Below are 13,707 nucleotides of genomic sequence, written 5' to 3'. Positions count from 1 at the left end.
TTTTATTTAGCTAAATAAATACAGTATTTATTTAATTATATATTCTTGGGTGATGTTTGACAGTGTAGTTTTATAGTTAATTTTTCTTTAAATAAAAATAAGTTGTTTTATTTTTTTGTTGCCTTTTGCATTCTTCAAATTTTGCTAATGGATTGGTTCAGTCAGATAATTTACTTAATTAGAAACTAAGTGTTAAGTTAAATGACCCTATGAGGGAGGCAGCTTATGAAAGCTTAAATGCGTTATTGGAAATCGTGAGTGTACGTTGACAGTTGTAGGAACTAGTAAATTTTCAGATTTATTATTTTTAGTATTGGGTTTATTGACTTACATGTGTCCACATAGTCATTATCGATTAATACCAGAGCTATGGTTAGGTTTCCATTGGCATTTAATATAATTAACTGAATGATTTCAGAAACTGTAGATTCATTTTAGTTTTGGGTTGTCCTTATTCTAAACCTAAAGAGATCCAGCCTTAGCAGAACAACTTTGAATTCTCATATTAAGAGATTTTAGTTTTCTATATAAATTAGTTTCATTTCAGTGAATTTTATCCAGATTTTAAGATTCATTGTAAAAATTACTACTTTTTTATGTTATATTACATACTTTGTCTTAGATGTATTTTTTTTTTGTAACACCCTGAACTTTTCAGCATATGTGGTGGTCTATGGTAGCTGGGCAATTTAGACAGGTTTAAAAAAAAATTCCTACTTATAATTCTAAAATTTCCTTACAAGAGTTTTATCACCTGAAAGAAAAACACACGCAGATTTTTCTTCTACATAAAAAAAGATGTATGTGACTTCCCAGAGTTTGTTTATCATTTGAAATTTCCTTTTCAAGCACTTAGTATTTTTGTAATTATTATATTTATTTTAAGTTATTTATATTGCATATAACATATTTTTAGAAGCACAAAAACATACCCTTTCATTATAATAAATTCATTTAGATATCACTTTGGATTAAAAAGTTATGTCACTTGATAAAAAAGTTTTTTAGTAAAATGCAGAACAAAACCAGTCTAAAGTTTTACTTCCACTGAATACTACTGTTTCACATACTTCTGATTATTTACACTTGAGAACTAGGTGTAGATAGGAACATTATTTTCTTAGAAACTATTTTATAATTTAAAAAAAAAATTATAAGAGTTGTTACAGTGTTTTGAAGTGTAACATTATCAATAATAGGAGTTGATGAAGTTGAAGGTAGGCCTAGACCTAATTTGGTACAAATAGAATTATCAGTAGAAGTGTAAGGAATTTCAGAATTAAAACTAAGAGGAGTATAACAGTGACACTAGTAGGTCTAGAAGTAGAGCCATTAGAAATAATATCACTTGCCGAAGGTTCAATTACAAAAACAACTTTTTTTATTTTTGAACGCTGGTGGTCATAATAATCATTATCTGATGAATACAAATCATGATCATAAATAACCAGTCTTCATACATCGGGTCCCTATTCTCATCATCTAGTTTCCCATCAGAAGTACTACCAAAACATAATTCACTAATTTGTACATGTACAATAGACACAACCTTAATTTATTTGTCAGAATCAGAATTTTCTCAATCGCTATTATCCAATATATATCATCCCACTTAACTGAAATGGTTAAAAAATTATTCAATAGATTGCGAAAACAACTTGATATACGAATTCTGTATAAAACTCTGAACATCTGAGATCAACGAAAGACAACCTGGAGTTGTCCTAACGAAAGATATAGAATTTTAAACACAAGGATGATGTATACTTGTATGTTCAATGAGCAAGTATGGTCGGACAAGTTATACTTATTCATTGTATACAATGTGTTAAGAAGAATTCATTCTTTTACGTAATTAGTAGGTAGGTAATTTTTTGTGTAACCTCAAACAGTATACACCTTCCTAAACACTACTTTTCTCTGCAGAGTTAGTGGTGCTATTTTTATTTTAGTTAATAATTTAGTCTCCTTTTGTACAGTATTTAGCTTTGTTCAATTGATCATGTTAATAGATTAAATTAAATGTTAAAGCAGACATCATCATTTACATTTGCTTTAGTTGTATGTAGTAGATCACATTCTCCAAATGTTAACAATTTTCCATACTGAGAAGATTTGAAAGATGTATTAACATAGTTTATTTGTGTTAATAACATAATATGTTGTATTAAGCATATTTAATACAATTTGTTTTTTTTCCAATTGTATTAATATTAAAATTGAGAGTGATATTTTTCTCTTTAGGTTAATCATCTTTATGGATTCTAAATTTATTGATGATACTGAAAAAGACTTGTTAAAATGGGTGAATGCAATGTTATCACCTCCTCTTGAACTGGATGCAGTCAGTATGATGCCCTCAAAAAACCAAATTCTAAGCTTCAGTAAAGCCTGCGTTAAGCGTAGTCAACCATCATATTCTGAGAAGCAGCATCGGTTAAAGGCAATGCGGAGAGCAGGAACTGCTATTTTACTCTCAAATGATGTGGCGACTGTGTTAAGGAAAGTGCACACAGCTGTAGATAAAGGATTAGTGGCTATTCGGCATGACAAAGATTTGCATCGGGATCTAGGTAAATAAATATTCTATTAAACAGATTGAATAAATTTCTTGTATTTGAAGTGTGTAAATAGTTTTACTGATAATTACAATAACTAATCTTGGCCAGGGGTAGTTTGAATATTTGATCATATAAAAAAAGTATTTTATTCAGTGTAGAGTCATATAGAGTAGTCTGTGAAAGCTACTCCAAAAGTGACTTCCAACTGGCTGTTAAAAATAAACCAACTACTGCTATATTAAAATGTTACCACAAGCAATCTAGCCTATAATCTTGTTACATCTATTTACCATCCATTCTGTTAACTGGTAGTTAAGGAGAAGTCAATAAAACACTGTACCTGATTGTGTTGTAGCCTTCTAACTGCAAGTCTGTAGCATATATTATTTTGTAAGCGAAAGGACACAGCATTCACTGATAATTGAATTGCATTTACAGTAATAATTTTACCAGTAATATTTCTGTAAGAGGTTTGTATTGAGAACTTTATTAGTTGTGCACAGACTTGTATGATGACAGGAAATGGTTGAGACAATTGTTTTTGGGTGAAATCAAATGAAATTCAAAGTTGAATGGATTGTTTTAATAAAGTAAAACAATTCCAAAATTGCTACCAGTTTGGGAGATTAAAAGATCAATCCAAAATGGTTTGTATGGAATGGTTACAAACGAAGCTGTTCTGATTGATAATGATTTGTTTTATTTCAGACATTTATTTCTTCAGACGTACAACTGATAGATTAGATTCACACAAATACAATCAGATTAGATTAGGTTTAGATTAAATTAATATACAAAATACAATGAGTAGAATGAAGTTAAATTTATCTGCGTGAAGTAAACTCAATGACATGTTTTGTTGAGATTACAGAATAGCATACACCATGACTTTCTATAGGAGTTTATAACTACTATTCACAATAAAAATATTCTAATTTACTTATCGGCAGTTCATCACACTACCGCCTAAGTTATAGATATAATTTTAAATATAAATTAACAACGTGTTTTTTATAACAAATAATATAGCTACAAAATAATAACAAACGTATAAAAATATTGATTATAAGGAGGTTTATAAATGTAAAGGAAAAGATTTTTGTTTGAATCAGAACATTCTGTCAACTTATTTATAAATACATACATATTAAAAAGAATGATGTAATATATGTTAATGGTAAAAATAAAAACACATGGAAGTGTTGAAATAATATGTGATATCAAATGTAAACCTTTAATTTCCTTTTCCCATGGCTGACTGTGAACTGCAGTTTTTTAAAAGGAATAATACTTCAAGTTGTCTCTGTTTAAACAACAGTCAAACATTCTCAACTAAATATGTCATTTAATATACATATAAATATGTAGGTATCAGTAAAGGAAAGTGCTGCAACTTTGACAAGAATATGTAATTAATCATGTCAAAGATTTAAAACAAAAATCAAATAAAGATAAATTGAATTTTTTTTTATTGATCAAAAAATAAAATATTTTAACAGAGCATGATAAATATTTAGTATAAACATTTCAAGTCTAGGTTGCACTCTACCTAAATAGCATAGTTAAAGTTTACTACTCAGGCAATAATTGGTTCATAGTCAATGATGAATAGGGATTAACACATTTAACATGGTGCTGTGTCATGCACATCACCATGGTGAATCCATCATAGTGAACTGTGTGATATAATTTGCATCAATTGTCACTGGCAAATTGCTTTATTTATTTTGAACAATATATTGAAATATATTATGATTGTATATTTTTGCTAAATATAACATTTTTATAAAAATATCTATTATGTTTAATTAATTGATTAATAATAATTTTTTTTTTCTTAATAAATTTTAACATAACATAAATACATTTAAAAAAAATTAAAAGATTGAAGAAAAATTAAGAGAAATTGCATGTTATTTGAACCAAATAATCATTATAATAAATAGTAAATGGTACTATATAACATTGTTTTATTCACAAACATATGTTAAATTTTCTCCTTGCCAATTTAGTCTTCAGAATCTTTGTTTCAATTGTTTGCCAACATCAACTTTGAGAGTGAAAACAATGTACCAAACTGCAAATCCTCCATGTAACTCAATTCACTGATTGACGTTGGGCATTGTTCTTTTTAACAATCCACCATGTATCATTCTCCTTTAACAAGTAGAATACAAACTGAATGGCTACTTTTTGGAAAATTTATTAGTACAAGAGCAATATTAGAGCCAGATCCAATCTGTCTTTTCATTTTGGTCTCTACTGTGTTGTTCTGTGAATATTTTCCTGTGTTCTTTAAGTCTTCATTCTCATTTTTAAGTTCATTTGCCTCTCTTTGGCAGACATAAGAAAAAAATATATAAAATTGTTCAAATCATGAGTTATTATTGCAATGCCCAAAATGGGTAAAATACTATTTTATATATTTATTGTAGTTATTTTGTTCTCTTTAGATATAACTGCTAGTTTTTTGTAAAATCATAATTCTTACACTTTTTTTTATATAATTTGTTTTTCTTATGTGATTAATGAATTTCAGGTTCCTGTTCGGGCAACATATTATAAGCTTCATGGTCCCTATTTGGAGACCATTTTTTGTGTGCTTCTTATAAAACATCAAATTTAAATTATACACAAAAATAAACTTTTTAATTTTTAATGAGTAAATAAAATGAACTTACTATTGTTGGGATTTGCAAAATAATGTACTAAGACTATGGTGCTTATGTTGTTCTCGAGTTTTACATTAAAAAAATGACAATACTCAACACGTCAAAGAATATTACTAACAGCAATGAGTAAATACACATTATATAAATAATAAAAAAATGACAAACACATTTGACTCAGGACTCCCATAACTAGTCTACTTGAATTTGTAGAACCACTTTTACGTAACTATTTGTACACATCAGAATTTTACAAAATATCTTCTTAATATTTATAATACTAAGGAATTGGCCAATCCAAAATTAATTCTAATTATAATTTTTAACATAATTTGTCATTATAACATGTTTTTAATCATAATTTTTTTTAACATTATTTTGAAAGAGTCGACGGATTAGCAATCTTCTAATTGATCCATGAAATGTTTTTATGGGAGGCTTTGATATTAAATTCTCATACCTGTATTCCATATAATCATAGTTTATAAATTTCCTGAACAGTTTTTTTTAAACATACTCGCTATGTTTGACTAATCACGACGAAATCAAATATATAACTGACGCTTTTCGATGGTCTCATCGATCTAACCCCATCACTATTTCTCTGAATTATACAGTCTGTGTGAGTATGTTTACTGACACAAACGTAATGCTCTTTGTATAGGAAACATTTGTTCATATTTCAAGCATAATGTCATACATCTTAATTATTATTTTAAGAAAGCATTTTTGATAAGTAATGAATCATGCCGATTAATTTAACTTTGACATTTAAAAAATCGTCCGTCGACGTATTAAGAAATTTATAAAATAAAATATATAAAATACAAATAAATTTATTTAAGCCTTATGAGCTAAACTGAGGTCAAAATTTATATTGGTTACATCTTTGTACCAGTGTTAAAACCTTTCTGAGTAATTGTATAGCATAAATTAACTAGATTGCTAACAAAAAGTAGTACAGTAATGAATAGGTGATTTAATGCTAAGTGCATCAGGTGTCCTGAATGTGTAAAAATAAAATTAGTTCTTTTTTGAATTAAGTAATTCTGTTAAGTGAATCATAGTTATGCTGTTAAAATAGCAAAAGCCTATTACCTTGAACCATTTTTCTAGTTAATCCATCAGTGGGAAAATTGCCAATTTTTTGGTTAGATTTGAAAAAAATTGCTTTATTGTTAATTTTATATATATATGTGCATTTTATTTTCTCAGAAAATTTAAGTGAATGACAAATTTATAAATCATTAAAAATATATTACAATCATTGCTCAATTGATTAATAAATTATTGAGTTTGTTGTGAATCTGTGAAATTTTGTATTTGACAGTTTTCAAATGTTGTTACTTGGTTTGTTTTGTTCTACAGTTAAATTTATCCAGGAAGTAGGTGTTTATAAGTAAAACCAGCTTTTATTTTTGTTATGCCCTTTTAACGTTTGAATACCAAACCTCCTTTGTATGAATGTATTTGTCAGTCAAATATAACAGTGAATACAGAAGGCTCTTTTAAAAAAGACAAAATAGGTTTAAAATGATCAAGGAAAGGTAAAATATTTGCTTAATTTCACCTTTTCCTAATTTTTAAATTTTTTACGCCTACATCATAAATTTAATAGCTAATAATGGAGAAGGAGGTGTCAGGAATAGAGAATAGTCACTTCTAAGATTTTTCTTTTCATGTATCTTATTGAATGAAATATTTACTGAGATTGGAATGCTATTTTTTATTTTGAATATATTTTCAGGTCTTCAAGAAATAGTGTTGAAACTGCTACTTTGCTATCACCCTCTGTGGTTGAGAGTTGCTCTAGAAACTATTTATGGTCAGAGTATTTGCCTGAATTCTAATTCTGATGCTGCTGGCTTGGCTAATTTTATCCGAAAGCATTTGCTTACTGATCAGTACCTCAGGCAGAAGTATTCTCATCCAACAGTACCATTCCTTATGATGCCCAATTTTGAGGTTGGTGTTAAAATAAATTTTCTTTTATATTATTTATTATCATTTTTTTGTTATCTTGAAATTTTTAGTAGTTTCATCTGCATTCAACTCTACCATAATCTATATTCCATCTCGGGTTCACCATACTCTACATATATTTCCTCCCAATTCTTCTATCATTCTCATCCATTCCTTTGCCTCACTCTTCATTATTTTCCATTTGGGTTATTCTGTTTCTGCATAGAACCCTATCTTTCTTTCTCTTGCATTATCACCTTACACTTCTCCCTAATTCCATCTCAGTTTTTTATCTACTCATTTCAATGATTTCAGTGCACATTCCATACCCAGTTTTTTATATCCTCTTCCTCTTGCATAGAAGATCTTAGATCATCTCTTAAACAAACTACAGAAGATAAAATCACTATTAAACAATCACTATATATTCCTGCCACATTCTGTTTATATTTCTTTCTGCAATTCATCCAATGTAATGAAAATATGTGTAGGTAGAACACTCCTTGTGACATCCAACTTCCCAATTTTGTCTAGGCAGCTCTGACTGTCTTTACACTTGGAGGTAAATACGTACCAAATCTCTACCTATATATTTGTTCAACTTCCTCCTTATTATTTCTATACTGATGCTACGACATGGCTTAATAGTTTTAAAAAATTCCATGATTAGTTTTTTGTTACAAGTCCATTACGCCTTACAGTTTTGTTAATGATAGTACAGATTTATTACTGCTTTTCCATATTTAAATATCATTTGTTTCTCTTCTGACTTATATATTTTCTCCCTGATAAAAATCTGTAGAATTTTCTTGATATGCACGAATGTATTTTCTCAGTAAGTTATGCATTTAAATAAATAGTATTTTTACATTCTAGATTTTATGTATTATATTATTTTACACAATTTGTGTAATACTATTTACTGAAATATTTGATGCTGTGTTCCTTCTTATTTAGTTTACGTTGTCAAATAGAAAATAAAGTTTTCATGTAGATCTAGATAAGCAGTTTAATTATTGAATTTTACTTAAAAAATACAGTAATACTTTCAATAATAAAACTTCAGTGATGATAGAAGGTTGTGAAATCTGTACTGAAAGTAAGGAAGCAAGTCATGGCGTTGAGCACATGTGTGCTTGATCGTGAAACTGTGGCAGGGGTAGGTGGGAACCTTCAGAATGCTATGAGCTCAGTTGGCTTTGAACATCAAAGCAAGTGGACAACCTTGAGAGTGTATTCCTGTTTCGTCGCTGCGTTATGACAACTCTGGAACAACAATACAAGGTGAAGTTTTGTGTTAAACTGAGGAAGTCCCCTATCGAGACATTCGACATGATCAAGATTGCAAGTGTTCAAATGACACAAAGCCTTTACAGACGGCCGAAAAGACGTCCACGACAAGCAACGATACGGGCACCCATTGATGACGATTACAGATGCTAATGTTGATTGTGTGCATGCTTTATTGAATAATGATTGGCGTTTAAGTGTTTGTATGATTGCAAAAAGTTAGGATTCCAGAGACAGACAGTAGGTCCTGAGCGTGTGTCAAGATTGTGACATCATGGGTTCTACACTACAACAATGGCCAGTCCATGTTGCTCGCTGTCAGGGAGTTTTTGACTGGAAAAGGCATAACCATGAATCCCCAGCCACCCCACATCCCCGACCTCTCTCCCTATGACTTCTTCCTATTTCCGGGGATGAAACGCATCTTGAAAGGATATTGATACGACACCATGGAAGACGTCCAAAGGGCTGCAATGAAGGTGCTCAGTGAGATTCCAGAAAAGGACTTTCAAGATGCCTACAAACAATGGGAAACTCACTGGCCTCACTGTGTTGATGCTCAAGGTTCTTACTTTAAAGAATACTAGGTGTATTGAAAGATTTTGTCAAATAAAGTGTGTTTTCTATACTTAGTCACTTTACTTTCACGACAGACCTTAAATCAAATTTTATTGCAAGCTTCTAAATGTACGAAAATCAAATAGCAGTAATATATGACTTCAATCAAACAGCAGAAATACAGTTAAATATTCAATATTTCCATTACTAGTTTCCATTACATGATGAACATCATTTTCCTTTTTTAAAATTATTATTAGGTGTAAATTACTGTGGTATGTATAATAGCTGGTGTCGTTTGCTGAAATTGGATACTGCAGTATCCAATTTGGCCATTATAATTACAGTTTTTGTATAGCTTAATAAACAGGTATTCAACTTAAACGAGACCTTCATCAATTAATTTAGTCTATAAATAATAGTTTATTAGCAAACATGTGCATAATAATTTACAGAAGGTGTTGAAAATTATGTCCATCCACTTCTATTCACTTATCAACGTGTTTGACCATGTTCCTGGCTACTCTTGTTAGCTGTATCCTGTCTATATCCTGGACGGCATTGGTAATGTTTGTCTTCAATTCCTGCAGGGTGTGTGGATTGCACCTATAAATAATTTCTTTTAAGTAACCCCACAGAAAGAAGACTGGAGTAGACAGATCAGGGGATCTTTGTGGTCACTGAAAAAATCCTGTAGCATCTTCATAGTAGAGCGAGCTGTATGGGAAATGGCACTGTCCTGTTGCAATAAGGCTGTTGGATAATTTCTTAGTAGACAGCAGCATCCACAGTTTTTAAAAAAAAACTTATTTGTCACATTGAAACCATACACCACACACTTACTTCTTGTGGGTGTAAGAGAGCTTTAAAGAAAATGTGAGGGTTTTCAGTACCCCAGGTCTGGTAATTCTGACAGTTGAAACTATGCTTCATCTGTGAAAAATGCTTGATCTTAAATCCAATGTTGCCTCTAATGAAGCTCTTGAACCACTGACGAACCCTTTCAGCAAAATGAGCATTAGTTAGCTCATGGAAAACCTGTTTGATACAGATAGTACTATTAAATTAATATTATAATACTAATTGTAATTATAGTATTATATTATAATCATTCTCCTCACTGCATTTGATGCAGTAAGGAGATTGCATTTCAGTGTTCTTCTTATTGCATTGTGGGCTGAACCTAGTGAAATGTTCTTTTCCCAGCTTATTCTTGGATTTATGAGGAGATCTTGTAACTGCTACTTTAATGTCCTGTGTTGTTAAAACTGACCTGTGTCAGACATGTTTCTGGTCTAACATCGAACCTATTTCACAAACATTTTTTTAACTAACTTCTGAATAACAATTTTCAAATTTCTCTGTGAATTTTCACTGACACATAATATGAGATTTTATAGTAAGTCTCCATCACAAATACATGTTCTTCAACATTAACTGCATTTTAATAAACAATAAAGCAATTACTCAGTGTTGTACAAAATTTGATGCTCTACACAGATTGGCAGGCAATAAACAGTCTTCCCCACTCCAGCTCCAGTTATACCAACACCTTCCACATTATTGTACCCATCCACCAATATATGCATTTTAACAAAAATATGCATTTAGTATAATCTACTGAGTGAACTACTCTTGTAGAAGTTGAACACCCCTTGTATAAACATATTATTTTGAATGATTAGTTAAAGAATCTAAATCTTTTAAGTAATATTTATTATAGTATTAGTTTAATAGTGATCAGGATTTGCTTTATTCATTATTCATACCTTGTTTGGTAGAGGGTAGTTATTCTAATCTGTCTTTATACTGTATTATTATTTTTGAAATCTTTTTGGGAAGCAGATTTATTAACTTTAAAATTGAAAAATTCATTTTATTTATTTGTAATGGTATCAATGACTGTTGTGTACAGTATTTATTGGAAAGAAGTGGTGATGGAGAAAAACATTTTTTCAGTAGATGAACTTGCACAGTGAGGAAGAATTGTTGCTCTGACTAGACAAGAGGCTGCATTTTATAATTTGTAAATTATGTAGCCGCATACTTATAGTACTTGTTCTGTTCCACTTCAAGCCATCCAGTGGCTGCGATCTAGTGGGTAGTGGGTGCTAGCGCTCACCAGAGAGTTCCATTCGTACTTCATTTGGCGCTTAAATCTGATACAAGGCGGTCGTGTTATAACCTATTTTGATTTTTATATTTAATTTTAATATTTATTATAATATGAATTATAATATTTAATTAAAAAATTTAATTTTTTTTTTTATAAATAAAAAACTGAACTAAACTTAAATCACCACTTATGTACCCAAGATTATAAAATAGGACATAGCCTCTAATTAAAAATACAAAAAAACAACAAAACACATAACAAAAACAAGAAATTCATTAAAAAATAATTTAAAAAAATAACTACTGAAAAAAAAAACAATATCATATTCAAATAAATAAATACAAAAAAAAAATTATAATAAAAAAACAGCCTACCCTCAAAAAGATCTTTGATATCTCAAATCAAAATTATTAATTAAAATATATAAGCAAACAAAAAAATAAAAATAAATCAAATATTATATAAAAAATTGGAAAACAATGAAGAAACAATAAAATTTATGAACACAACAAGAACTAATTAAGACCAAATCACTTGAGTATAAACCATGCTGCGTTAAAGAAAAAAATCATGATTCTATAACAAGCAGAAAAAAATAAGAAAAAAAATTGAAAAAAATCTTCATCTTAAAATAGAAATAAACAAACAAATTTCAGAAAATAAATTCAACCTAGGAGTGCAAGACATATTCATAACACAAAATAAAAACCAAAATAAACTAAGTGAAGGCAAATAATTTAAAAAAATCTCTGTCTACCCAATTGATCATAAATAATACCAATTAAAAAAAAAGACCAGAAGAAACAATTCCATGAGCAATTGTAAAAGACAAAGACCCAATTAATCCTATACCAGTCATTGTAAATAAACCACAAATAACCAAATTTATATGACAAACAAAAAAATAAGTTACAAGAACCTTTAAATCTCTCTGAACTATACAAAATATTCTAATATAAAAATAAAGAAATACTAATAAAAAAATAACCATAATCCATTAAAAAATAAAATATAACTTACAACGAATAAAACCATAACCCCCTAATTTTAACATAATGCCAGCCTCTACATGAGCCCTGGGTAACCATAAATGAAACCCAAATAATAGTAACTAATTAAAAAATAAAATAAAATATTAAATAATTATTAACAAGAAAATCAAAAAATAAATTATTAAAATTACCATAAAAACTATTCAAGTAAAAAATTCTAAATAAAAAAGGGAAAGAACCAAAAAGAGTATAAAAATTTAAAAGAAATCCTGCTCTTAAACGTTCAGGCTGATAACCCCAACCAAAAATTAATAAAAATAAAGGAATTAATCTACACTCAAAAAAGAAATGAAAATAAAAAAATCAATAACAATAAAATGCATCTATAAAAAAATACAAAAAAAATCAAAAGATGGAAAAAAAAGAGAATAAACTCACTAAATAAATAAATCAATTATTTAATATACAAAAAAGCATTAAAGAAGATGAAAAATAAATCAATTTTAACATAAAGATAAACTATCTAAATAATCTCTTAGAATTGTGAATCAAAAAAAACAAGTAACGACAAACACAGTACACCATCACATACTCATAAAACCAAGTAAAGAACTGAAAAATAATAATCGTAAATAAAATATCCCATTAAAATAAAAATAAAAAAAAGAATGTAATAACAAATATTCTAAAGCCAAAAGACACAACAAAAAATGCTTACGAATAAATAAAAACATAATTAATCTAAAAAAAATAACCAAAAAAATAAATAATTTTCATAAGTAAACATGTTTAAGATAGTTAAAAAAAAAACAACAATGATCTTGTAAATCATAATTTAAAAAATGTATCTAAACAAGTATCAGTAAAGAAAAAATCATCTTTAATATCCAAAACTAATATTTTACATTAAAATACTGAATTTTAACAAAATACATAATTATCTCAAATATTATTCTATCGCCTATATTAAAACACTCTATATCATTAGGATCAATAATAATCTTTCATATGTAGAAAACCACCTTAATATGTAGAAATCAGTCAACACTAATCTCATCCTCATGATATCTCTATATTATATTTTTAACAATAGTAGGATGTCTAATAATTATATTCATATATATATATATATATATATATATATATATATATCAAGAATTGCATCAAATGAAAATTTAAATCAAATTTAAAATTAATAATATTGTGAATAACTTTAATAGTAACAGTATTCTTCATTTATAAAATTGACCCAACAATAGAAACAATATTAAAAATAAAAGAGATAAAAGATATTACCACCGAGCTAGTAGAAGAAAAATCAACAAGCAAATTCTTTAGAATGTATAAAATAAATATTACAATTACAATAATAATAATTTTAATCATCACAATAATTTCTGTGACCAACATTGCAAGAACGTTCGAAGGACCTTTAAAAAAACTTATGTTTAAACCAACACGAAAATCAAATCCATTAAATTCATTCTTAATTGACCGACCAAGACCATCTAATATCTCACTATGATGAAATTTTGGTTCACTACTAGGAATAAGCCTAT

The 13,707-nt window shown here is 28.5% G+C and overlaps 1 protein-coding gene across 1 annotated transcript in view; it reads left to right on the top strand.

The window, feature by feature from the left end:
* The window catches only part of asp (microtubule assembly factor abnormal spindle), a 101,812-nt gene that overhangs the window by 46,438 nt on the left and 41,667 nt on the right, over positions 1 to 13,707 (top strand). Inside the window, exons 8-9 of the mRNA XM_075382224.1 lie at positions 2,245 to 2,573; positions 6,978 to 7,195. Of these exons, the coding sequence (XP_075238339.1) occupies positions 2,245 to 2,573; positions 6,978 to 7,195 (547 nt within the window). The remainder of the gene's footprint in view (positions 1 to 2,244; positions 2,574 to 6,977; positions 7,196 to 13,707) is intronic.

The sequence above is a fragment of the Lycorma delicatula genome, chromosome 1 (assembly GCF_047948215.1).
Source record: "Lycorma delicatula isolate Av1 chromosome 1, ASM4794821v1, whole genome shotgun sequence".
Classification (NCBI taxonomy): Eukaryota; Metazoa; Arthropoda; class Insecta; order Hemiptera; family Fulgoridae; genus Lycorma; species Lycorma delicatula.
This window is presented reverse-complemented; position numbering and strand designations above follow the sequence as displayed.